Source organism: Marmota flaviventris, chromosome 6 (genome assembly GCF_047511675.1).
Source record: "Marmota flaviventris isolate mMarFla1 chromosome 6, mMarFla1.hap1, whole genome shotgun sequence".
Classification (NCBI taxonomy): domain Eukaryota; kingdom Metazoa; phylum Chordata; class Mammalia; order Rodentia; family Sciuridae; genus Marmota; species Marmota flaviventris.
Window position 1 is genome coordinate 12435105 of NC_092503.1, and position 26711 is coordinate 12461815.

The following is a 26711-nucleotide window of genomic DNA, read 5'->3' on the forward strand; positions in this document are numbered from 1 at the left end:
GTGCTGTTTGATAAGGTTGTGAAGATTAAAGGAGGTAATAATTTTAAAGAACTTAGTGTGCACAGTTTGCACTTGATGAATGTTCACAATATCATTATCACGTCTTTGTTATTAAAAGGGTGAGTGTTCTCTGTTAGTCAGCTTTGTGTGACTGTGACCAAAATATCTGACAAGCACAATTTATAAGGAGAAAGGCTTATTCTGGCTGACTCTTTCTGAGGTTTTGTCCAGTTTAGGAGGCTCCAAGCCAGAAATATGATAGCCAAAGGGAATAACAGAGCAAAACTTGTGGCCAGGAAGCAGAGAGAAAAGAGATAGGAAGGGGCTGGGGTAAAATTATTTCCCATGGCCCTGCCCCAGTGACCTACCCCCTCCAGCCATGCCTGATGCCTACAGTTACCACCGGGTAGTCTATTCAAACTATTAATCCATCAAATGGATTAATCCATTGATGAAGTTACAGCCCTCATGATCCAATCTTTTCATCTCTGAACCTAGCTGCATTGTCTAAAACATGAGCACTTTAGGGGACAGTTTAGAGCTAAATCATAACACTCTTGAAGGCACTTTTTATTTTCAAATAGTCATAGGGTCTTATTTTGACAGGCAGGTGGGATCCCTCTACCTCCTACTCTGCTTACCTTGCTGTTGAGCCCTTCCTCTGCACCTGAGGCATTGGATCCCTTCCAGCCCCAGCTGATCCATGTCACATGGTGGGTCATGCAAAGCAGCTTCCGGTTTCCATTGTTCTTCATCTGTTTGAATTTAAGGAGCTATTTGTTTTTGTTGTGCTTGAACTTCAGAATGTGTCTTGGGCATGGTCCATGGGGATGCTGAGTCGGCAGGAGGGGAGTGCTCAGGCCCAAGGCTCGGTGGCTGAGGGACTAGGTGGGATGTGAGGGCCCCTCACCTTTCTAGAGAGGAAGGAGGGAATGAGAGATCTAGAGAAGTTCTGCCTGCAGAACCACTTGGCTCTCTCTGACATCTCTTTCTAGATTGTTCAGCTAAAATATGATCACTTTGTTTTTCTAGGAGAGTTGAGAACAGTTTAATGCCATAAATTCCCAGAGGGATTTCTCTTATTTCTCCCTCTCTCTTATCTTGGGCAGAATGTTCGTCATTTTAAAAATTGGCCTTAGAATGGATTAATGGTGCATTTAGGAATGGGAGGGACAATGGGAGGAAGCATCAGCCCAGCAAAAGGGCACTTGGGAAGGCTGTGACCTAGGTAGGACTTTTCATGGCAGCCAGAACCCAACAAATTCATTCAGCTCTTTCCATGGAACCAACCAGACTTTTTCCTTTGGGATATAATAATTCAGGCTTTCCAGAGGGGCACAGATGAATTACATTTTTATAAGCCTTAAACCCTCAAAAGATAATGGTTTCTACACTCTCAACATGTACTCAAAATAGTGAGAACATTAAAACAAGGAAAATACAGCAAGTTTTTGTGTTTTCCAGTGATGCTTCTTCAGAGAATATTAAATATCAAATTCTGTCAGTTTTCTTTATCTCAAACTTTTGGTGTACTTGCTTTGATTTTACTCAGAACACCCCCATCTAGTTTTAAAGAGAAACTAGCAGCTTTAGCCCTGATGCAAACATTAGGCTGTGCTGGCAGAATATGGAACACTGCCCAAAGCTACTACTGCCTCCATTCCTTGGGAGCCTCAGCATCTGCCAAGGCTGAGAGAGAAGTCTGCAGACTGGGATATTAGGCTTAGGTAGCTCAGAGAAGTTGGGCATTGTGGCTGGCTCAAGCCTCCCATATGTTGAACATGGAGCCTGATGCTAGGGAGAACATAGAATTTAAAAGACAGCTAATGCTACCCAGGTCAGAGATTAATTGTATCAGTATTCTTTAGGATGGGAGCACAGTGTACACCAGGAAGATACCTCTTCTCATGCACTTTAGTTCGAAACTGTTTTCTTTTTTGCAAAAGATATCTCCAGTTTTATTCTATACAGTGAATAATAAGTGAAAATAAATCTTGTCAGGACGTGCTCTATAGGTTTGATTAAAATTCCAGGACTTGTTTGGCTACTAGTCTGCAGCTGGGAGTCCCAAGATCTCCTAAGAGATGGGTAGAAAATAATGAAGGTCCATGAGAACATCTCTTCCTAACATGAACTCTAATTTCTTTTTTTTTTTTTTTTTTTCAGATACAAGTCTTTTATAGGAACATATGATTTTAGTTTTCTTGAGTAACTAGAAGTCCCATGGCTGAATAACATAGTAGACAGACATACAACTTTTTAAAGTGTTAGCAATTTTTTTCCAAAGGGGTTGTACCATTTTACATTCTCAGAAGTGTATATGATCCAGGAGTTTCTTGTTGGAAAATCTGATTTTTTTAGGCATGTGCCACATTCTGAACATATATGCAAACTAATAATTATGGTAAAAACCAGTAAGACAATATAAAGACCAGAAAGACAGTATAAAAAGGAAGAATATAGTAATTTACTCTTGGGGTAGAAGTGGGTGGTCCAGGAAAGTGTATGAAGGATATAGGTAACCTCTTATGATCTTAGTTATCATCCAAATCATGGATGACTTGTCTAAAAAGAATCCACCACCACAACAAAAAAATTTTTATTTATAAAGTTCTTGGGCAGTATATAACACAGAAGCTCTATGTAGTTATTGCAAGAAAGAAGAATATGATGCCAAGCAATGCTGGGCTTTTCCATAAATTATTTTTTTTGGGGGTGAGGTACTGGGGATTGAACTCAGGGGCACTCAACCACTGAGCCATATCCTCAGCCCTATTTCGTATTTCATTTAGAGACAGGGTCTCACTGAGTTGCTTAACACCTAGCTTTTGCTAAGGCTGGCTTTGAACTTGAGATCCTCCTGTCTCAGCCTCCCAGGCCACTGGGATTACAGGCGTGTCCCACTGCACCGGGTTCCATAAAATTATTAAGATACAAATTTGACAGTGACAGCATTTTAATCCTTAAAGCAGTAATACACTTTTTTTTTGGTGTGTGTGTTGGGGCTCAAACCTAGGACCTGCCACATGCTAGGCAAATGCTCTATCACTAAGCTATACCCCCATCCATCTAAAATTGATAGATTTTATATATAAATATGCTTATAGCTTTTATTTTTAAATATGAAAGGCTAGAATGAGATATAGAATTTTATTTTTAAGGATATAGTGAATGACAGGTAGCAATGACATGAAGTCTTTATTATAAACATTTTCATATGGGCAACCATTAGTCCAGTTTCAAGATTGCTAGATTTTGTAGGTTAGAAGATAAGAGGTGGCCTTTTGGTCCCAGCTTTCTTATTGTTAACTTTTTATTGTTCAAATTCTACTTAAGCTTGTGGTATGACTAGCTTCATCAGGTAAATGCTATTGCATAGAGGACAGCAAGGCTGTTAATGTTAGAAATAGTAAAGAAGCTTGACATTAAAGATCTAGGTTAAGCTCTAAGATGTCTCATGAGAAAACTGGGCTGTACAGGGACTTAAGATAAACACTATTCCAAAGAATGCCAGAACATAAAAAACACATAGATGCTATATAGATTATGAATAAAAGTTAACAGAGAAAGATCTCTGACGAAAGTGGGAAAGACAGTATAAAAATATTTACAAAATTTCAGAAAACAATTTCAGAATAAAGGAATATTTATAGGACATTAACAAATTACTCATCTTTAAGTATAATGAAGCCCCTTCGAGCTTCCAAAACCTTTGCTTTCTTCTCCTTTCGTTCTTGCTCTTGTTTCTTCCGCTGCTCTTCCTTGGTCTGGAGATGAGGTTGTTTATAGGTTTTCTTATGGAACGTAACTCTGTCCACATGTTCATTCAGAGAATTATTTTCTTTAGATTTCCCCCATGGTTTCAGCTTTCCTTTGTGTGGCTCATAGTTGAGGGGACGAGACAAACTTGCTTTGAGATCAAATACTGGTTTCTTATTGGAGACTGGAGTCTGCATTGCCATAGTTGTTAACTTGAATGGGGTAATAACTGCAGCAGAATTCCCTCTGTTGGTCTTTAAATTGGGTGTCCCAAGCACAGCATGGCCTTCTGAGGTTTTCCCAGATGTGGTCACATGTGGAGACTTTCTAGCTGGAGTCTTGATCATTGAATGCTTATGCTCATTATCTTTAGTAGCAGCTGAAAACCTGACACTCATTTTAGCTGCTGAGAGAGGAGAGTGCTTGACTGACCCCTTCAGATACCTAGTGCTCCGACTTGCAGGGCCATGTGATTGGCCTTTTGAGCGCTGCTGGCTGATTGGTGTACAAGTCACAGAGAGTCTTCCTTTCGGAGGAACTGGAGTTACTACTCCTCCCTTATTGCCAGGCTGCTTCTTCAGTTCATGAAAGGAGTTGTGGTCTTCAAAATGTTTCTTTTTTCTCTTAATATATTCATCAATGGACTCCATTTCCTTAAAACGAGCCTCATGAAGCTTCTTAAAATCATTCATCTCACTTTTTCCTGAGGAAACAACATTATCATCTCCTTGGCTCTGGTCTGGCAGAGAAGGAACTTTTGCAGTAGTTCCAAGATCCTGGTTTTTCTGCTTTTCTTGATTCTGGAATTCAGTATCATCACTCATTTTTACCTCAGAATGATCCTGCTGAGAGTCAGGGTGCCCATGAACTGTCTTGCACCTCCTCGTTTTGGTGATATTGCCAATTGGCTCCCTGTTGGCTTGTTCATGACTGTTAATCTGTATCACAGTTTCATCCTTGGAGGATCCAGAAGTTTGACTTTCATCCTGATTCTTCTTTTCTTTTCTTTCTTCATGTTTAAGATGGGCTTTTAAGGCTTTTAACAACTTGTCTGCCCTCAGGTTAGCCCGGAGGCCCAGACGCTTGGCTAAGTTCTGCAGGTCACTGTACTTGAAGGAGTCCAGCTCCTCCGCAGAAGGGACGGTCATCGCGTTCTACAATCCAACTGGAGAAGCGCAGAGGGTCAGTCAGCTAACGTAAACTACACCGTTCAAAACTCTGGCGCCACTCTAGGCGTTGGCCCAGTAGACCTTTATAGTTCGTTTAAACGAAGAACGCTGCACTTCCATTGGTTGAAAATGCCTCGAAGGCGGGGTTTCTTACGCTGACCAATAGAAAAACTGATTTTCCACTGGCGCACGCTCCACCCTTCACCTCTCCAATACGGCGAAGGCGGAAGGCCCTAGGGGCTCGTCCAAGCTACAGGTGAGCTGTGGAGCGCACCGCTCACAGGGTCTACTGAGGACGCGGGGGCGACGCTTGGAGCAGAGTTTGGTGCGAGATTGAAAGAGGAAACCGCAGCAGGAAGATGGCGGCTCGGCCGCGGCGGCATCGGTCTCGTTGTGCAGAAGTGTCCCGAGGTGATTTTTGTGACGGCGCTAAGGAGATGATCGACGAATCCTCTTTTACCACCTCCATGGAGTGGGACACACAGGTGGTGGAGGGGTCCTCGCCGCTCGGTCCGACGAAATGTGGGGCGAAAGAACAGCCAATCAGCCCGCTGCTGCCGTCGTGGCTGCAGCCCGAGAGATGCGCGGTGTTCCAGTGCGCGCAATGCCACTCTGTGCTGGCGGATTCAGTGCACCTCGCCTGGGACCTGTCGCGTTCCCTTGGGGCCGTGGTCTTCTCCAGTAAGTTGGAGGGCGGCTTCTGGAGAAGTCTGGGACGGGCTAGCAGAAAACCTCTAATTTCAATAGTTCCTATCAATCACCTATTTTTGGTAACTGGATATTAACTACTGTTCTCATGTTGACTTCTCAAATAGTGTTTTTTTTTTTTTTGACTCATCCTAGAAGTGCATATTAATTTTTAAATGAGCTGCTCAGCAAATCAATTTTTTTAGGGGAAAAAAAAGTCTGTACTTTTGCCAGGTGGCCCAATTGTTCCTGCTATCTGGGTCAGAAGTCCCAGGAGGAAGAGTCTGAATCATGGTTGAACATTTTTGATGAGCTGCTGCTTTGAGTTTTGTTGTCCACAGTGCGGCTTCAGGATGTATCATGACTCCAGAACTTTCAGTGCTGGGTCTGCTTCTTGCCTCAGCCTGGGGACTTGAGGGGCTGCATGCATGTGTGTGCCCGTGTGTGTGTGTGTGTGTGTGTGTGTGTGTGTGTGTTGTGTAGGAGTTGTTCAGTGTGGCTCTGTACCAGAGCTCTTGTACCTGCCATCATCATGTGGCACAACCCAGAGAATTGCAGGTCTCCCTGCAGACGTAGGCTCAGAGAGGTTGGTGTTCTTGTGCCTCTCAAACCAAGACTTGGATAGAATGTTGGTGTTCCAGAAGGGAGCGTTACATTGGCTTTTGTCACTTGGGAAGGTCTCTCCCCTTATTTCTGGGGGTAAACTCTTAGCTCTGTGGTTCTGGAAGGAGTGACTGACTCTTACACCTGGGTATGAACATAACTTTGCATTGTGGGTCATTATCTGAGAATGTCAGTGGTTGGAGTCTAGCATGGGGGCTGCCATAGTGGTCATTCAGAACACAAATCTAACCAGCCGACTTCCCTGCCTCAGTGTTGACCACTGCTCCCTGCTGTCTATGAAGTAAAGTAGGACATGCTAAGTTCTTTAAAATTTGGCTGTGGCCAGGCTTAAATGTTTTTCCATTATTCATCTCTCAAAACCTCTGCCCCAGTCAACCAAATTGCAGGGCATTCCCAGTGGGCAGCAGTTTATCTTTATCCAAACCCCTTTGGCCATTTCTGTAGAAATTTACAAACGAATAAGATGAAATATAAAGGGACAAGAACATATCATAAACCTCATCAAAGCCTTCTTCCTATCGTACCAGAAGCAATTTTCAGATGGTTCATAGACTGAAAGGTAGAAGCTTCCAGATGAAAAGAATGTCTTTTTCATTTTCTAGGAGGCAAAGATGTCTTAAATAGGAAATAAAACCAATTGTCAGTGAAAAATTAGATTATGCTAAAATCTAGCACTTTCATTCATCTGATTATACCTTTAAAACAGTAAAAATTTTAAAAAACAGAGCGAGAAAAAAGATACTTGCAAAAACATATTCCAATGAAGGATTGTATCTAGAAAATCTAAAGAATTGCAAGTCAAGAGAACATAACTAACAACCTAATAAATAGTAGATAAAAAGTGTACACAGTCACTTTATAAACCCAAGTGTCTTAATGCCAATAAAGGTAAGATGGTCAGCATAATTGCTATCAAAAATGTAAATTAACCCTTAATAAAAGATCACCAAATACCACCAAGATGGTTAAGATTGTTAAAAAAGTGACTATGTCAAATGTTTACCAGGATGGACAGCACTGGGAACATCTCACATATTGCTGGAGGGAAGGTAAATGAGTTAAATTCCTTCAGAAAAAACCACTGGACATGATTTACCCAACCACTCTCTCCTAAAGATGTGTATGATCATCTAAGACTATAAAATAACCTTTGCATCTATCAATGGCAGAGTGGGTAGGTAAATCATGGCATCTCCACACAAAATATGAAAGCCCTTAAATGTCATGGGAGGGAATTGGAAATCCCAAGTTTTCAATTTTGTCCCAGGAAGTCTGTGAGTATTTTAACAAAATTAGCATGGATACATGAAAATAGATCTGTAATCATAATCTATAGTTTCTACATCCTTTAGATACATTTTCATATATATGTATATTTACACATATTAAATGTATATATTTTCTAATTCTATAATTATTCACCTATTAATTTTTTCAAAAGAATAGAACTCTAAAGGCATGGCATTCATTTCAAAAGTTACCATGAATGGCTTATTTGCTGCTCAGTTTAAGTTTTTATAGGTGTCCCACATCTGGGATGAAGGAGCCTAACCAGTTAGTGGACACTGTTTAAAAGTTGTGATTAGCAGAGCAAGAAAAACAGAAGAGAGTTTTAAGAAGTCACATCAGATAATGTTCTGCAGAAATGTGCTCCCATTTGGATATGTTTTTTTTTTTTTCTTTTCAAGAGGTTCATGTTGATAACTCTTCATAATAGATTACTTGGAGTCATTAAATGTTATTTTAAAATAGTCCCCCCACCCCAGAATGTTTTCATGTTGAGATTCTTTTATTATTTTAAAATAGTTTTTCCCCCACACAATGTTTTCATGTTGAAATTCTTTACACATTGAAAAAAATCACACCTAACCACTTATTGTATACTCTAAATGTCACCTATTGAACTCCTTGTTTCTCGCAAAAAATTTCATTGCTTAATATATCAACAGTACATTTATTTTTGAAAAGTGGACAGAAGTGAATTTATCTGCCTGTATTTTCTCTGCCTGTATTTATAGCAGAGAATTTTTCCCCTTTATGATTTCATTGGATATTCTAGCTTAAGAAGTGATTGATGGTTGTTAAGGTTTAGGGATGTTTTGGTTCTAAAATTAGAAATAATTCATGGAGACGGAAAGTCCATTTCTTTTATTCCCTTCGTAATATTTAGTATCAAAGACATCTGCCAGCATAATTCTAAGTTCTTTTCTACATTACAGAGTTTACCTTGAGAAACTTCTTTCTAAACAGGCGAGTTATCACATGAGAATAAGAAAGACAAGGGAAATTAGACTTTCATCACTATTAGGTTTTCTTTATTAGTCATATATATATGTATATATCATACATTACATGCAAGAATATCACAATACAACCCAAAACGTTTATGGGTTCTGGCACATCAAGAGTAATGCAATGCAAACATTTATATTATTTTTACATACAACTGTCTTAAACAGTCAAATAGGAATGATGTAAAAAGAATTTAGTGATGTGCTTACTGTTTGATATTCTAGCCAACATTTTGATCTGCATATGAGACCATCATGATGAATCAGGTAATTCTTTTGAAAGCTACATCTGAACATCTTGTCCTACCTGGAAATGTGCATAATGATAAAATGATAGCTTAGTCTTTACTGAAAGTGAAGGTACTTATGTTTTCAAAAATAAAAAGACAGTATGATGGGGTTAGTACCTTAATTAAAACAGAATAAACAGAATATTGAAGGAAAATTTCCAGACATCACAATGAAAAGGATGTTGTATGTTTTTAAATATTATTCTTTGTTTATCAATACAATGAGCAATATATGTATTTGTCTCTCATTTTCCTGGTAGGGGCATATAGATGAAACAGATTCCCAGGGAAGTATTTTTGAAAGGTAGATGTGGGAAAAGGTCTGAAAGACAAGCACAAGAAACATGTTCTGCTCATTGTTAAATCTATGGATTTCACACTATGTTTTGAAAAATGTCGTTATGTTTTCATTTATTTGGATACAAAACCTGTCAAATATGAGCTCTCCTAGAACTTTCTTATGCGACTGGTTGGCATTTCCATTGCTCTTTAGGTATTTGGACAGATGTAAATTAAAATGTTATCCTGCCATGGAGCAGGACTCCAGCTCTCATTTTACCCTGTTGTTTTCAAAAAAAGAGATCAAATTCTGCTCTTCTGTCACGCCAGGAATGCATGGGAGAGATGCATGGGTAGAGGACTGATTGGTCATAACTGATAGGTTTAACTTGAAGCTACAGAGTAAAGAAGGAACAATTCTGTTGCCCTGCCTATTGCTGGGGAGGAAGGTAGTTTGTGGGCATGAATCTGTTTAGAATATGTGAATTTAATCATGACAGATTCTAACCAAGCAGATTCTTAACAACAGTTTTATTTTATTTTATTTTTTTGCCACTGAAATATTATTGGTATATCTTAAAATTAAATGTTATTAGTTGACTCAATTTCAAAAGCAATTAAAAACTGACAGCATACCTTCTCTTTTCTAGCAGAAATTATCATTGGATAGCAAAAATGTGTCATGAATATTAAAAAAAAATTGATGACAAGTGACATAGCACCTAATGTTTAAATTCACACTTTAAAATAAAACTTGTTTATTTGCTACATTTGATAGATTTTGAAGTTTCTTTTTATAAAGCTCTGTTTGCAAAATGGTTTCTTTCTTCATATAACAGCAAAATAAAAACAAGATCACTTGTCATTTTGATTAGAATTATTATTTACTTAGGTGAGAAGTTCAGGATATGTTCTGCAAAAAGAGGAATGACTTAGTGGAAACTCATTTCTTCTTTAATTCCCATTAAACTAATGAGAATTTATATGCCAGTATAAAGTGTATGATAATTATTAATACATTTCCATTAATATGAAAACATAAATTCCCATTCATATCCATATACATACCTATACTTCTTTTATCTTTAATAAATTCCCATAAAACAAGGGCATATGTGGATATGTGTGTATTTTTTGGCATATAATGGGAATATATACACTAATATTTATAACTTAATTCCTATTAAATTGATGAGAACTTATATCCCAACATTCAAAGTGCTATAGTCAACACAGACATTTTATGATAGGATTATTAGATTATGAATAGTAATATTAAATTCTATGGATTAATATTTTATGATGGTTCATATTTTCAGTGAAGTTGATGGTTTGAGTAGAGATAATAGAATGATTTGAACTTCAAACTAAGGTTGAAATAAAAAAGGTATGGTTGAAAGCATGTTGAAATTTCCATTTTATTTCCAGAATAAAATGTAAATTATGAGTTTACAAGTAACTTATTGATTCTAGACTTCCAATTAAGGAGGTAAACCCTTGCTAATTTTTGTTCATTGATTACTTTTTATTTTGATCAAATTTACCACATGGTTTCTAAGGTTTTAGTTCACCATGTTGAGCATATATGTGAATGTGCATGTATTTGGCATATTGTGTGTACATGTATGTGTGTGCATGAGTGCACTCGTTCATGCACATGTATGTGTTTGCACATGCCTCTGGGCACGTGTCTGTATCTGTGTGCATGCATGTGCATGTATGTGTGTACTGCATGTGCAAATATGAGTGGATGTGCATGTATATGTGCATGCATGTGTGTGTGTATCCGTGTCTGTGTGCTCAAACATGTGTGAGTGTTTTGGAGAATGGTGGTAGGTATTTTAAGGTATGTTTAAGATGCGTAGCACCTGATTGATAATGGAAAATTCAACCAAACCAGCCATTTGAAAAGACAACAGTGGTCCTTGGATTCTTGAGAGGCTGCAAAGCTGTTTCCACTGGTCAGAGGGGACATGGCATGGGTTTATCCGGCTTTCGACTAAATAAATATGTTTAAGAAGATATATAGAGCTATTTTTCCAATGAATGTAGATGTCTTTGAGAAATCAAATTCACATTTAAAAGTGTTATCAACATTTTAATTTCCATTATGGATTTTTCTCAAACCATGGGCATTAAAATTCCAATGATATATGTATGTGAATCTCAATATTATGAGATCTATGCTTCAAAATATAAAAAGTACAGAGAGGTCAAAACCCCTATTCTATTTTAGCATTGAAGAATCAGAATGATTTATGGTATAGGTCCAACCCAACATTAAATTTTCCTATTTTTTATGAGCATAACTGTGCCTTATGCAAAAGCAGAGCCAGAAGCAACACTTCTCATTTTTAAAGCGATGCCAGAAGTACATAACCTTTAGCTGGCATTGCCAATTCCTGGATTTGCCTTCGCTAACTCTCAGTTCTGCTTGAAGTACCAGGCGGCCTTCCTCTCATGGTGCCTGTAATTGCTCAGTTTCAAGCTGTCTCTAAGTGAGAAATTAGCTAGGCAGACAACAGCCAGTGTGAGGCTTCAACTCTCTTCAGAATCAATAAGAAAACAAGTAGCCAAACTGATCTCTCAATTTTCTGCTGGAAGCTTCAGTCTCATTATGAGAAAAAGGATACTTTAAAATAGAGATATCCATGTTTTTATATGCTCATCCACGCACATGTGCCAAGCTGTCAGCATCCTGTCCCTGCAACCTCAACAGACCACTCCACTTCTTAGATTTCACTGGGATTTATTGTAGTGAATGTTGCTGACAATGATAGACATCAGCCATTGAAGGAATTGTATTAGGTAACTTAATTTATAGATTTGGTTATGATAAGATTTGGTTGGAAGGGATGAGTTCATTCTAAAAGTGAAAAAGGAATCACATGATCAGGATTAACCCCACCCCCATGTTTTTCCTGCGAATAAATGGATGGGATCTATTTAAAACAAACAAAAACCAAAAGCAATGGAAAGTTTTCAGGTAAACTCAAATTTTTCTCAAGTATTTTTTTCCCCAGGCTTTGCAGAAGTTATGCAATTGATTCATAGATAGAAAGGGGATTCTGAGAACACTTGCCCAACTACTCTTTCCAATACTGAGTTTATAAATCCTGAAAATAACCTGTTATTTGAATCTAATTTTATAGATGCAGTAGCTTGCATGGAAAATACCAGCTGGGTAGGAGGCCTGTTGGCTTTCTCTATTCCCTGGTGGAAATAAGGGCCCTAAATTTCCATAAAGCAAATGAGTTTTGAGTTAATACAGTAGTGATCAGTAGCAGCTCCCCACTGAGTTTGAGCAGGGGTGAGCCTGGGGGCAGATGGGAACAAATTGTATCATAGCCAAAGGAGTAACAGGAAGCCTTGTTATTCTCCTGTTTTCCGAGTGCACCCCTGCAGAGGCAGGAGCAGGCAATTGGAGTCAGGTTTCCCACCTGCAGAGAGGCAGGAGAACAAGAATCAGCTGATGGGCTTCTAGTGCTGGTAGGATATTGGACATTGAATTCTGACTGGCTCTCTATCAAAATGATGGACAGAGGGAGACCTCAGGAGGAGAAATGGGGACTGTGGGTGGCCTGCTATGGTGTCAAGTCATGGCATAGGCACCTCTCAACTGGTGGCATTGACCTCCCACAGAGGTCACTGCAAAAGAAAATCCATTCAGGAGAGAGAGGAAAGGCTGTTGGGTCTTATTCTAAGGAGAATATTGTCATGTGATGAGAGGCATTTTAGGGAGAAGGGAAAAACTCTGAATACAAGGACAAATAACAAACAACATCCACCTCAAATCTCCAAATCAAAAAGGAAACAAAGAACCACAAAAACCTCTCAAAAACTGGGCAAATGAGGAAGAGGCCTTTGGAAACCCCTAATGGCTCCTTTTACCCAAATGCACATTAGAGATGGGGCCGTCTCTCTTTTGAAGGTCTCTGGTAGTCAGAATCCTTAGACAATAATGCTCAGTAATTTTAAAGAAAGATGTCTTGGAACATGGCAAAAGAAAAACCCTGTGTACCGTCTGGGGGTGGAAGAAAAGCACAGAGTTTAATACTGCTCTCAAGTCTATGTTGTGTAATGGTGTTTTCTCATTAAGGGAAAGTGAGGACACTAATGTCACTCAGAGTCCAGAAGGGTCCCCTGGCTCACCTCTTCTTGGAGAACTTCAGAGGGCTCACAGAGGACCCAGCACCTGCAATTAGGCTTCCTAATGCAGAACTGCCAAGAACAGGGCCAGCAACTCCACCCAGACTTGCAGATAGAAAAGGCATCTGCTAATTCATAGGCATGGTTGTTTTGATATCACAGAAGTGAAGGGTGGTGACATGGCCACGGTAACCAGAAATGAACTAAGAAAAGCATCTCTAAACCAGAAGCCTGTCTCCAGAGGCCACCAGGGCAAGGAGAGCCCGGCAAATATCATGCAGTGGTGGGGCACATCTGCTACCCTCCAAGGGGAGAAAAACAGTGGCTGTTCTCTTTCTCAGAGTCCTCTGCTTTGTCTTCTTGGGTAGGAAAATCACAGCCACCAGGTCACATACATGTAATCTCCTCTCCCTTCTCTCTGGTATTCATTGACCAAATTAATTAAATTAGTGAATCTCACTCTTGCTGATGGGCATATGTGTCTATGTTCAGTTTCACCGGGGATCTTAGCCATCACCTCCGCCCTTCCTCTTCTACTTATTTCTTCCTCAGTTCATACCACTTCTTCTCTCGTCTCCAGTTAGTATTTCGTAACTCTGTGTATTCATGGGAAATTTCCTAACATTATCGGGTAATGCAAATTGAACACTTATGCATTTAAAGCAAAAGGTAAGAGCCTGCTTTAAAGATCTCAGTCTTTTCAAAACCCAAATTTCAAGACAAGAAGGAAGTGGTAGACAATATTTTAAACAACCTTTTCCTGAGACACCTTTTGTTGCTAAACATTTTTATTATGGTGCACGCCAAGAGGTGAATTTCCCCTGTCTCCAATGTGCTTTAGCTAGGCTCCCTCTCTGAAATCTTAAAACTAATGCATTTTTCTTTACAGGCAATGCATATATTGCTAAGAAGGTAATACTATTAGTTGGAACTTGAACAGTTGATCTCTTTTTCAACGAGACAGGCTAGATTTCACACACATGATGACGGGCTGAGAAGTAAAGTACGTTTGATTTGTAAAACAGTTCTGGGTGACCATAAGTGATTAAGACATACAGAGACGGGCAACTTCAATTACCACAAAAATGGTGGTTATCCTCCTTTGCAGGATATGATTAATATCACCATTTTTTCAAAACCAAAAAGGAAGACACATCACCTGAGAATAGAGTTACTTTAAATTAGGTAGAGGGGAATGAAAGGAGGGGAGGGGGTAAATAGGTAGGAAGGATAGTAGAATAAATCATACATTATTAGTCTATGTACATATATAATTATATGACAGATAGGATTCCACATCATGTACAACCAGAAGAATGAGAAATTATATTCTGTCTGTGTATGATGTATAAAAGTGCCTTCTATTCTCATGTATAACTAATTAGAACAAATAAAAAAAAATAAAATAAAGTTTTGAAAAAGTCAGTTGAAATTTTTTTCTAATTAGATTCAATTGGCTCCTGGACAGATGTTCCACAGTCAGGCCCTTTGATGGGCTTTTGCCTTTGACCTTGATGATAGTATTCTTAAACACAACCTGGTTGAATTGAAACATCTGGAACTATTCTGATCAATCTTGGTAATCTTTACAATACTAGAGGACTGGGTTATCTTCTGTGGTGTTCTAATAAGAACAGAACTTTTCCTGAAAACCCAGTCAGTAAAACCATCTAGTGAAGCTGCTGGTGCTCCAATGTGGCCCTGAAAGATCTTACAGAATCTGTGCAATTTTGACTAGATGGCTACCTACTCTACAAAACAGCTGAGTACTTTTAAAGATGATTTCTTTGGATAAAGGGTGATCATGCCAACTATTTTCTTTGAGTGCAGTAAGGTGTGAAGCTAACTAATTCCAAGGGGAGGAAAATAAAAATGGCAAGTGCTCCCTTCCTTTCTTACCCTGCGTTGGTTCTACTTGGTCCCCATTCCCATTTCCCAAATACCCAATCCTGCCTGCCTCAGACCCCATGGTGTTTCTAGGAGCATCTCACTCGGTTGCAGCAGAGTTTTAATTGTCTCAGCGTAATGAAATGCTCTCAGTTGTGAATGGATCAGAGACATGCTGAATTTCTAGAGTTTGGGAGATAAAGGGGAACTGGCTTCCCTGGGTGCGGAGTCCAGGACTTGCAGATATGAGCATTTTAAGCATTATTTCCAGGTGGTTTGACTCTGAAATGCAAACCTGAATCTCTCAAAATGCAGAAGAAGCAGGAACTGTCCCAACTTCCTCTGTAGCTTTGTAAAGTATAAGTGCAATTCCATGTGCAGACTTCAGTGAACTTCTTGGTTACGCCAAGCTAAGAGGAAATGCAAAGTGAGTTGAAAAACATGTGATTAAATTTGTATCCAGTGTGTGATGAAAAGAATGCTAGAAGATTAATCTACCTTGGAATGTGTACCCAGGGTGTAGAAGCATCCATTCATATATTTGAGTTAAGAGGTGCTTTCAAAGATTGATATATTTAATTTTAATGTTTTCAGAGTGCCAAAAATTCCTTTAAAATGCGTACACAGCATTTATTCAATGTTATTTGAAAAGTACTTTGTTACAAGATACGCATCTTCAATACCCCCTTAATCCACTTCTCATTGTCCTAAATCTCAGTGTCAATGGTGCCTAGGTCCTTTTGTTTGTGATGCACCTGCACATGGCACTGTATTGGATGAATGAAATTAACTTGACCATCTGCTTCCTCGTCTAGGAAGTGCCAAGACAAGAACTTGAATGCTGCCACACACTGTAGCACATGGAGCTGTTGGCATCTGGGTTGGCTTATTTCTTATTTCTTTGCTTATTTATTGATGTTCATAATTCCTTATATTTTAAACATTTTGATGACAATGGAGAACAATGACTGTGGGTTGAAATTTTTTTCTGATTAAATTCAATTGGCTCCTGGACTGATGTCCTACAATTGGACCTTAATGATAGTCTTCTTAAATGCAACCTGCCTGCCCTGTTCTCTCACTATGATTCTGAACCATCTCAAACAGGGAGAAAAGGAGGCACTTCTCAGGGTTTTGTGCCAAAAGTGATCAGGGATGGTTCCCAGGGATGATTTCCTTGAGGTTTCATCTGCCTATTGTTTTCTTCGACATTGATAGTTTTCATTTATAATTTTCACGACACACAGGGAGCATTTACTGGTAGGCCAAGCTTTTTATATACGTTTGTTATGGTTTGGATGTGCGGTATTCCCCAAAAGCTCACGTGGGTGACAATGCAAGAAGGTTTGGAGGAGAAATGATTGGGTTATGAGAGCCTTAACCCTGTCAGTGAATTAATCCTCTGATAGGGATTAACTGAGTGGTAACTAAAGTGGTAAGGTGTGGCTGGAGGAGGTGGTTCACTGGGGGCCTGCCTATGGGGTATAGATTCTGTATCTGGTATATATCTGCTTCCTGATCATCATGTGAGCTGCTTCTCTCTGTCATACTCTTTGGCCATGATGTTCTGCTTCACCTCAAGCCCTGAGGAATGGAGCCGGTCTTCTATGGATTAAGACCTCTAAAACTGTGAGCTCTCAAACAAACTCTTCCTCCTCTACAAATATTCTGGTTGGGTCTTTTAGTCACAGCAGCAAAAATGTTGACAACGTTATCTTCCTTGATCCTGATCACAACCCAAGGAGGTTGCTGTTATTATCCGTACTTTTAAGAGAAGACAGAAGCTAGGAGAACTGAAATATACTGTTCAAAACCACAAACCAAAACACTTTCACAACGTGTCTTCAGATGCAGATCTTGTAGGACCTTAAAACCCAAGCTTTTAGTATCTTCACAAAAAACATTCCATGTCAACCAATTAAGATTAATCCAGAACATTACAGCAAAATGTTTAAAATAAAAGTGTGACCAGTCCCCTTCTGAGCTGCTCCCCAGGCTTCCTCCATGGATCCCTGGAGTCACTCTTACCCCAGCTGGGTCTCCCCCCTCTCTTCTTTCCTTTCTAGTGACTGGTTGGGAGAGAAGGACATGGGGGCAAAACAGCAGTGAGTTGAAGGCAGAGAGGGGAGCAAAGGCCACCACTACTTTGGACACAGCCAACTAGCCCTCCTACCCCAAGTAATCAAAGTAGCAAGACTTCTGCTTCCTATCTGCAGTCTGTGTTCCTGGGAAACCACCCTAGGAAGCAATCCCATCCCTAAGGGGTGAAATAAGAAGGAAGAACAGATAGAACTCTGTGTTTTCTTTATCTTCATATTTACAAGGAGCTGTAGCCCACCTAAGTTGGGGTTGTTACCTCTCTGCTTGTCATGAATTTTACAACAAAAATGGTTTTCCAGGCAAAACGTCAACAATGTGTTATTTAGAGTGTCCTGTTTGCAAGATGAAGCGCTTCATTGTGCGTTCTATGCAGCATCTAAGAGATGGCATGGAAGAGCCTTTTGCATACATATGCGCTTGTAGGAAAAGTTGGACCAAGTCCTCTATCAAGACTGGACTGCCTCAACCATGTGCTGGACAATTCATACTGAGAGAGGCTCATCAGGCAGAAGGAGGATGGCTGAGAAACAGCCTTCTGCGCAGAAACCATCTCTTGAGAGAAATTCTATTATCATGGCATGTTCAAAGCAAGAATCCTCCTCCCCAGTACTTATGTACAAATACTTCATTCTCCCTTAGTGTGCTTCATTTGCAATTTTCTGCTTTAAAACTCTAAATCTTTTTCAGGCTCTGATTTTAATTACTTTTATCAGAAAATGTGAAAAAAATTAAACATTATGTGTTTCTATCTACTTGAGAAATGGAGCTCACTAGAGACCAACACAAGGCATCGTCAGGAGGAAGCATTAAAACATTTATCTTGGCTTTTCTTTTTCTCCTGTAGTGGATCCTGGGCTTGGGCCCACATGATTACAGCTGGCAGGATCTGAGATGGAAAATTCAGTCCTTCTGATCCCTGACAGCTGTCTCCTCTGTGCCTTGCCTGTGGATGTCTGGAGTGAATTTGTGTCTTGTTAGATTGATGAAAGGATACACATTTTACAGTCGAGTCTCTTAGCAGCTCATGGGCTCCAGAACACTTACAAGGGAAGCAGGGGCCGTGTTTTGTAGATAACTGCAGTGGCAGTGCCCTGGATGTATGTAGACAGACGTGCATCATGGCTGCTCAGCAGGGCCGTCCAGCTCGCTGTCTACACAGATCAAATGAAACGGGCACTCACTAAATCTCCACTGGTATCACCACAAAGAAAGCCAGTCTAGGAGAGGAATTGTCTTAGAGAAACCACTCAGAAGACTGATGTTTTACAAAGAAAACTTGACTGTTAGCAGAGCTCAGAAAAGACCCAAATATTGGTGATGATATTATTACATAATTGCAGTGTTCAGGGAAACGGTTTGGGGCCATGGTGAATATTTCACATCCAAGTAATTAAACAAGGTTGGAAAGCAGATTGCCTGTTTGCCTCTGTGGTTGTTTGAGTCTTTCATGTTTTGTGATTAGGTTTATCGAGTCCATATTTTTTTTTAAAAAAAAAAAACATTTAAACTATTCTGGCACTCAACAGAAACATCTGTCATTTTATCACATTGATTCAAAAGGCGTCTGTATTTCGAGCTGAGTTTTAAAAAAGGAAAATACTGTGTACGGCGTGGAGAGAGGAGTGAGAAGGGAAGAGTGTGTTCCAGCGTTCTGCTTTCTTGGGCATGAAGTGATGAGTTGGTGGGCTGACTGTTACCCTCTGTGAGCACTTAAATGAGAGCCAGCGAGCGAACACCGACAGCCCAAGGAACTGTCACCTCCTGTGACTCTCAGGAGGTGCTTGCCCTGTGGGAGATCAACCCTTCTGCAGCTGGTCTGAGCTTTTCTGTTCATCTCTTGCCTTTCCATTACTGTCTCTTAGACCACAGGAAACCAAGACATGGAAGTGGAAATGGTGTCTTAACCAGACGGCAATTTTAAGGTGAACATTGGGGTCACAAATAGATTACCTCACAAAAGATTAGAGAGACTGGGACTTTCCACCAGACGTGCGTGGTCAGAGGTAGCGTTTACTTTATGTGTTACTGTGGTGGATTTAACAATTGGTGGTTTTTCTTTGACCAGGTCATAAATATTTGCTGGCAACAGAATAGTAAGTACAGAAGGGTCACCATCAACGATGACCCCAATTCACATACCGCGGCAGACTGTGGTCCCCTTGGGCGACTTCCTTGTGATTATGTACACAAGCCGGGATCATGGGTGTGATGTACCCTTTTCCTTTCGAGGGCTTGATAGAGTTTGCATGTCCCTATAAGGTGCAGAGTGGGGAAGCCAGAGAGGACAGACTGGATGACTCGGAAGCAGGCGCTTGCCTAGGAATCTCAGGCTCCTGTGCATCTCACAGTGACTCGTTTCCACATAGATAGAGGCTTCTAAGCTCAGGGAGGGTCTGAATGGTGTGAGACTCCATTAGGGCAGAGGAGGGGTTTCTGCTTCCAGATTTTCTAGCTGAAAGGAGAGAAAAAGCAAAGACCGTGAGCACTTTAGATTTGTTGTAGCACATGTTAATTGAGCATCTTCTGTATGTAAGAACTGCATTGAGGGCCCTTATGTATACTTTCACCTGGAACCCTCGGATTTTTCCTAAATGTCAAGACATCAATTAATCCTTTCAGTCATTAGGAATACCTCTTGGGTCAGTATGAATATGCTTTAGCATTTGTGTGTGCAACTGAAGAAGAACTTATGCTGGCTATCACAGGGCTATTAAGGATGGTTTCCTTGAGAGAATACCTATTAAGCCAAACACATTTTCTCCCTCTATTCTTTACTTTCTTCCTCTTTTCTTATCTTCAAATCATTTATGACCTGGCCAAAATTTTTAAAGGAAAATCAAACCCTTTCTTTGCAATGCTTTTAGGATTTTTATTTTTATTTCTAAATAAAATGTTCTCAAAATTAATGGATTTTTCCTTTGAATAACTGATTCAAAGTGCATCTGCTCCCCATCTTTACAGTAAAGCCAGTGTATATGTGGAGAATGACATCTGTTCAAGCACAAGAACATGTGGTTTGATCTTTAAAAAACAGGAGAGAAACACTGTGGAAATGAAATGTCTTGCAATTAGCAAATAATTGTTGACACCACTATTACTGTAATTTTGGTGAGAAGAAAAGGAGATGTTTGCACAGTAAGCAAAAAGGATGCAATATTATTATTTTTTAAGCTTTATTTTCATAGATTTCAAGTTTTAGTAAATGTGCAAAAGAATTCTGTGGTGCAAAGAACACTTTTCTATCTGATGTCCTGATTCATCTACTATGAACGTTCACTTAACTGTTGGCTTTCTCTTTCACTGTCCCCCCCCCCCCCCACAACAATTGATACCAAGGTGACTCTTTACCTCTAAATATTCCAGTGTATATTCCTGAGAATAAGGAAGATTGGATCACTATCACATCAGGAGAGGAAGGCCACCAAGAGCCGGCACTGTCTCTGTACACACTTAATGACTATGTCCCAAAGCCTGTGACACTGGCCATCTTCGCAGCTAGGACACATCCAGGGAGCACAGCACTGACCCCCATGAGAGTGCTTGGTCCTGGAGAAGGCTTCTTAGGCTTCTTTATTGCTCCCCCAGGTGCTGTGACTTTGGCTTTGGGTCTCTCAACTGTGACAGAGCCACACTGCCCTGGGGTTGCAGGCGTCAGGGGAACTGGCACCACTATGCTGATGCTTCCCTTGCTCACTCTGCTGCCATGAACAGTCATTTGTCTTCCTGCTACAGTCTCCAGAGTTGCAGCAAGGCCCCCTGCTCATTGCTTGGACATGTCCTTTAGAGTCTTGTTACTTTTTGCCATCTCTTGAGAGCCTGGGATTTTTCCCAAAGTGGCATAAAGTTCAGGATGCCAAGGTAGGTAACCCCTCTTTGGAAGAAAAAAGGCAGAGACATTGGAAACTCCCCAGGGATGCTAGCAATTGTTATGGCCCAAATGGTACAGAAGCAGGCTGGAGATGACCCACCTCTGTCCTACATGTGAATGAGCACAAGTTGGAGGCTCCATGGATGGGACTGGAGATGAGGGATGACATTTAATCAGCTGCCCTGGTGGCACATGCTCTCCTGTGGGACGATACTCACGGAGCATTCTGGGCCCCATCAGAGAGGAAAGCATAATTGTGCCAAGTTTTTTTCGCAACCAAGAATATCTGGAGGCCATTATGTCCCACAGAGCACATCCATTATGAGCGGGGAAGGAGGAAAGTGCAGGGGTGCTGTCCTCAACACCGAAGAGCTGTCAGAAACTGGGCTGTGGTGGTGCTGTGCGGAAGGAGCGAGAAGGTGGTGCTTCTTGGGTCAACAGTAGCACCCAGGCTGTGCCATGGGGGACCCTGTGCCTTAAACCACTGTATAGATTCGTCTGTGAGACAGATTCATGCCTCAGGTGGTGTCTGCTCTTGTAAATGTCTGTTTTAATGACTACATATGGCCAACCCAGGAGGCTTTCTTGAAGTCAGTGAGTTGCACAAAACACCACAGAGAGAGCAATTCAAAGCCTGAGGATGACACTACGAGAGATTCTGTCTGTCCTGGCCACCAAGATCCAGGCCACAAAGACCCCTCACCAAGAGCATGACTGCTGAGGATTCAAGACTGCCCTCCTCTCCGCAAGCGGAAGATCCCCCTGCCTTTGTGGCTGGAGATCCTGGACTGGGAGCTCCGCTGACTCAGGACCACTGACGGCCAGGAGAGGGGCAGGCTGGAACCCAGGGAACATCTCTGCTGCCCAAACAAAGCTCAGGATGCAAAAGCCTAGTCCCCAAAGGCCCCAATCACAGGACAGTTTGGATATGCTTATATCCACAGGTAGGGCTTCCCAAGGAAGAGACTGACAGTTGATCTCCAAGGGAAAAAAAAAAAAAAAAAAAAAGCATCAGATTTCAGGCTATGGTGAGTCCTGCAAATGTGGTGTGTTCACAGATGAAATCACCTGCTTCTGTAGAACCGGATTCCTCTGAGATTAATCTCCTTCTAATGGAGGCACTAGGAAGACACTGGGCACTTCACTCTGCTCCCCCAGAGGCTCACTGCCTGACTCTGCAGAGATAGGGGCCTGATATCATGGGAGGGCACAATGGAGGTAGGGGTGGGGTGAAAGTGAACTTTTTATGTCTCTTTTGTTTGTTTGGGTAGTAGGGATTGAACCCAGGGTCACTTAACCACTGAGCTACATCCCCAGCCCTTTCCGTTTGGTATTTTGAGATGGGGTCTTGCTAAGTTGCTTAGGCCTCACTAAATTGCTGAGGCTGGCTTTGAACTCATGCTCCTCCTGCCTTAGCCTCCCCAGTTACTGGGATTACAGGCATGCACCACCATGCCTGGCTTATATCTCTTTTCAATATTCCTGGTCAGACACTAGGTTCTGTTGAGAGGCCAGGGCCATGCATTTAACCGTCCAGATTAGAAATGGAATAAAACAGGGAAGGAAGTAACTGTGATCATTGTGCAGGACTGATTGGACCCCTGTGACACACTGCTTTTGCTGTTTCCATGGCTGACTGTATAATTGGTACCGGTAATTTATGTGCTTGGTCTGTGAATGCTTACGATGTCCAGGGGATTTTTTTCACATTTTTCAAGAGCCACTTGTAGACAGATGATAGTGGGACATGTGCACAACAGGTCACAGCTTGGCTTTCGGCTCCCTTCCATGTTTTAAAAAGAAACAATTTAGAATTCTAAATTCTAAGAGGAAAGGCAACCACAGCCTCGATTAAGGACTTCAGTGCAATAAGACCTAATGAAAAAAATGCAGCGTCTCTTACAATGGCCCTGTGTGGCCAATAACAAAAGCTGATGGGACCTGGAGGCTTATGATGCATGATTGTCAACTGGATTCACATTATAGTTCTGGCTGTTGCAGACGGTGGCCTGCAGTACTGGGTGTTCGGACACCGTGATTGCAATGAACCTATTGCTCAAGATGACACCCGCCTGGACACAGGTCAGGTCATTTTGCTCATTCTTTTTTACTTGAAGATAAAGACCCTTCTCCTGGTTGAGCCTCCAAAAATACGATGCCATGCTGCTGAAGAACTACTTGAATTCTCCGGCTATTTGCTACTAAGGGATGTTTCAAAACACAGGCCAAGTCTCTTTTTTCTGCAGGTGAGTTGGTCCTACTGAGTGAAAATATTATATTGAGAGGCCACAATAAACAGTAGATGCTAGATCACATGAAGTCCCAGAAAGTCTCATTAAATCTGACAAAAACACAGGAGTCAGCCATCAGAGTCAAAAGTCTTAAAAACAATGTGGTCTGATCCCAGAGACAGTTAAGAAAATGTTCTTTGCCCTGTGGTTCACCACTGTCAGACTGGAAGCCTGGCACTCAGTTGGCCTACTGAGGTATCAGAGACAATCTGTGATTTATCTAGTATCCATTTTGTTGAGTTGTATGTATAAGTTGATGGAAAATTAGTCAAATTTGACTGGGGACCTACATAGCAGATGACATGGAATCAGGGGACAGTAGACCAACCCTGTGGCCCTTCTGGGAAGGAAGTCAGCTTCCATCTGGATGTATCCCTAGAATTCCAGACTGGATTCCTCTTCGGTACCACTGCCCAATTCATTGAGGGAAGGAATACGTTAGACTCCCAAAGTGTGGGAGAACAGAAGAATTAACATTTCTTTTTGCTCTTGAAATCCTGTCCCTCAGTCTGGCAAGACTATCACATGGTCCACCAGAGATAAGCAGTGGTCTGACAGTCCAACTGTGCCACCATTGGATTTATCACCTCCATCCATCTCCTGTGGGAGAAGCTCATGTCGGCCGCTTGGTCCTGAATTATTCTACCGTACCTGATGTTATCAAAAGCAATTCCTGAAGATGAATCTCTCTTGTACATGTAGAAACACTCAGAGGTAACTTTGTGCTAATTAAGCTCATACAAATTTATGTGCTTCCCCTGACACCTGAGCACCTGGGGATTATGCCATGTATGGCTGTCCAGGCTACAGGTACTTGGTGACTCTGCCAATCTGATTTAGCAGAACTAATGTAATGGCTATCTGAATCACCTTAATCAATAAATCCTGGGAAGGAGTAACTTGTCTCCTTTATGCTTCTATGTGGGAGAGAAAGTGCCACAAGATATCCCTTCAAGGGGGCTGATTTTTGGCTCATCTTTGACTCCTTGCAATTATTGGCACTAATCCTTGGGTCATATTCCCTCCTTTGGGCCCCAGGTAAAGAGGGATGTTCTACTTGAAGGATACAGTTTTCTGTTTCCATACAGCAGTGTGAGTTACCTGTTACCTGGTCTCAGAGAACACATTATAGAGACAGATCAAAAATCTCTATTTTACGTCTAATCATGATAACCAATGAGATGGAACCAACCTAGAAATCAACAAGTCTGTCTGAACTCCCTGATTGTAGATGGATCGTTGATTGGCCTTAGATTACATCCTGAGCAGCAGGGAGGGTATGTATCCGTCTCAACTGGATGAATACCAACAGTGTGGTGGCTCTATCCATGAGTACCCTAAGGAAGGAAGCTACATGATTGTCTGAAATAAGACTTATTAGTCTTTTCTGGGACTTACTCACTTGATCCTAGAATACTAGAGTTCATGATTAAGTTTGATATTTCAGATTGACCTCATCCTGTGGATGGGATTCTGTTGATCGTAACCTTAATCCACTATTGGTTGAAAAAAAAAAAAAAGGAAGAGATTTGGTCCTAGTGTTCATATGTTTAAAATAAACTGCTTATTGGGTAGTCAAATCATATGAATATTTAAATTCAACTACTCATATGCTGGGCTGACAGGTGAACTACTGGGAGACATAGTCCCCTGAACATGGGATGCTGATCCTCTGACCCAGAATTGTTTCTACAGCTGGTCACGTAGTCAGTTTAGAACCTTCACTCCCTGCCTGGCCACATGAAGACGATCATGACTCATTGTGACCCTCACTTATGAGGGAGGAGGGTTTGCTTACTGCCCACTGCAAAGGCACTGACCCTCAGGTCTGGGCTCCGCAGAGGCCGTGCGATGCACTGTGTGCAGCAGCGATCTGTCTGATGCGTCGCACAGTGAGACGTGCCGGCAAGGAAGCTGGCATCACCATACTAATGTGCCTGCTGTTTGTTGTGCTGAAATAAACTCTTCTCTCTGGTCCACTGAGTCAGATTGTCTATTTTTTGGTCACCCATGGAGTAGTGACAAGCCAATCTGCTTGCTTGCTAAAATAATACTCCCTTTGGAGTCATGGAACTCTCTTCCATTTTCTAAGGCTGGGTTTCTTTCCCCAAAATAATCACAGTGCAGTCACACATTTCGGTGGATTTGACATTTGACATTAGATACCATACTTAGTGCATTGGATACATAGATATAATATGATTTCCTACCAACAGTTTTCCATTTTTTTCCAGCAGTTTTTTTTAACTATAATTTTTTTTTTTTTGCCCAGAAAGTCAACAAGCAAATCCTTTTGGGCTATCTTTTGGTCTATTAAAAAAATAAAATGCTTGAAAAGCTTTTATGCTTCAAACTGAAGCTGATCTAAGGTGCTTTTAGTTTCTGTCCACACAAAGATTGATGTGTTCCTTCAGTTTCAAAGCTAGAGAAAATTTTTAAGAGATTATATTTTTTAACTTCATCAATCTATGGAAAAGACAAAAACCTGGAGAGAAGAAGTAACATACCCAAGGGCATTGGGTGAAAAAAGCCAGCTTAACATTATTATTTTGCAGTGACTTTCCTGAACTTCCGTTTTTTTTTCTTCCTTGATTGTGATGCCATCCAAATTTGCAATTGAAGCCAATCACAGAATTGGGTACTGTTGAAGCTGATCAGAATTTCAGCCAGTAATAGGCTTCAAAAATCTTATTCATTACAGAAACCAAAAACCAAAAACAACAACAAAAACAAAAATAACCCAAATAACCAGAAAAACCCAGCAGAGCTTCACAAGAACCCCTTAGAATTGCTGACTCAGGGCAAAGACCTCTGCGTAGCTATGTAAGAGGGATCTCAGCCCTTCTCTCAAGCTCCATCACCTGAAGCAGACATATTGGGATCCTGAGCAGAAGAGTCGGACTTCAGTTAAGGAGAACTCAGGAGATGTGGAATAATTGATATCCATCCAGACTGGATTTGTCATATGCTTTCTCTTGCTTTTAATATGGACTTGTTGTGTTCAGTATAATAAATCTTTTCTCTTGTAAAATAAAGATTTGGTGATTATTTTTGTGGTCCACTACAGAAACTGGCCTCCATAGTCTGAATGGAGCAATCAATCAATCCCAAATTATGGTCCTAATTCTTGGGCACTCAAAAGAAGCTAAGAAAATCCTACTTAGGAAGAGCTCCTTTAAGCTGCCCCTGGCATGGGATGCCAGACTCCCACAGGGGGTCGTCATTATGGTTGGCACCAGAACACAGGTTCCCTGGCTTCAAATCTTGTGTTATTTCACAAGAAAATATTATAATATTCAACCTTTGGTATGCTTCTG

The 26711-nt window shown here is 40.8% G+C and overlaps 2 protein-coding genes across 2 annotated transcripts; one reads left to right on the top strand and one right to left on the bottom strand.

Annotated features, from left to right (window-relative positions):
- Nucleotides 1–2167: 2167 nt before the first annotated feature.
- On the bottom strand, nt 2168–4907 carry LOC114096018 (nucleolar and spindle-associated protein 1-like). Its single transcript, XM_027939474.3, has 2 exons — nt 4204–4907; nt 2168–4146 (listed from the first exon to the last, which is right to left on the bottom strand). Exons 1-2 carry the CDS (start codon nt 4905–4907, stop codon nt 3666–3668), a joined length of 1185 nt encoding a protein of 394 aa, XP_027795275.1. The 3' UTR covers nt 2168–3665.
- Nucleotides 4908–5280: 373 nt separating this feature from the next.
- LOC114096020 (uncharacterized) lies at nt 5281–26221 on the top strand. Its single transcript, XM_071613785.1, has 3 exons — nt 5281–5609; nt 23105–23349; nt 26096–26221. Exons 1-3 carry the CDS (start codon nt 5288–5290, stop codon nt 26219–26221), a joined length of 693 nt encoding a protein of 230 aa, XP_071469886.1. The 5' UTR covers nt 5281–5287.
- Nucleotides 26222–26711: the final 490 nt, after the last annotated feature.

What these genes read in the sequence shown, in the direction of transcription:
- LOC114096018 (XM_027939474.3), bottom strand. Translation starts at nt 4,907, where the DNA reads ATGACCGTCCCTTCTGCGGAGGAGCTGGACTCCTTCAAGTACAGTGAC. An exon ending in CCTGCAAGTCGGAGCACTAG is followed by an intron (nt 4,147 to 4,203) that starts GTATCTGAAGGG and finishes AATGAGTGTCAG; the next exon opens with GTTTTCAGCTGCTACTAAAG.
- LOC114096020 (XM_071613785.1), top strand. Translation starts at nt 5,288, where the DNA reads ATGGCGGCTCGGCCGCGGCGGCATCGGTCTCGTTGTGCAGAAGTGTCC. An exon ending in TGGGGCCGTGGTCTTCTCCA is followed by an intron (nt 5,610 to 23,104) that starts GTAAGTTGGAGG and finishes TGGCTGTTGCAG; the next exon opens with ACGGTGGCCTGCAGTACTGG. An exon ending in CAAGTCTCTTTTTTCTGCAG is followed by an intron (nt 23,350 to 26,095) that starts GTGAGTTGGTCC and finishes TATTCATTACAG; the next exon opens with AAACCAAAAACCAAAAACAA.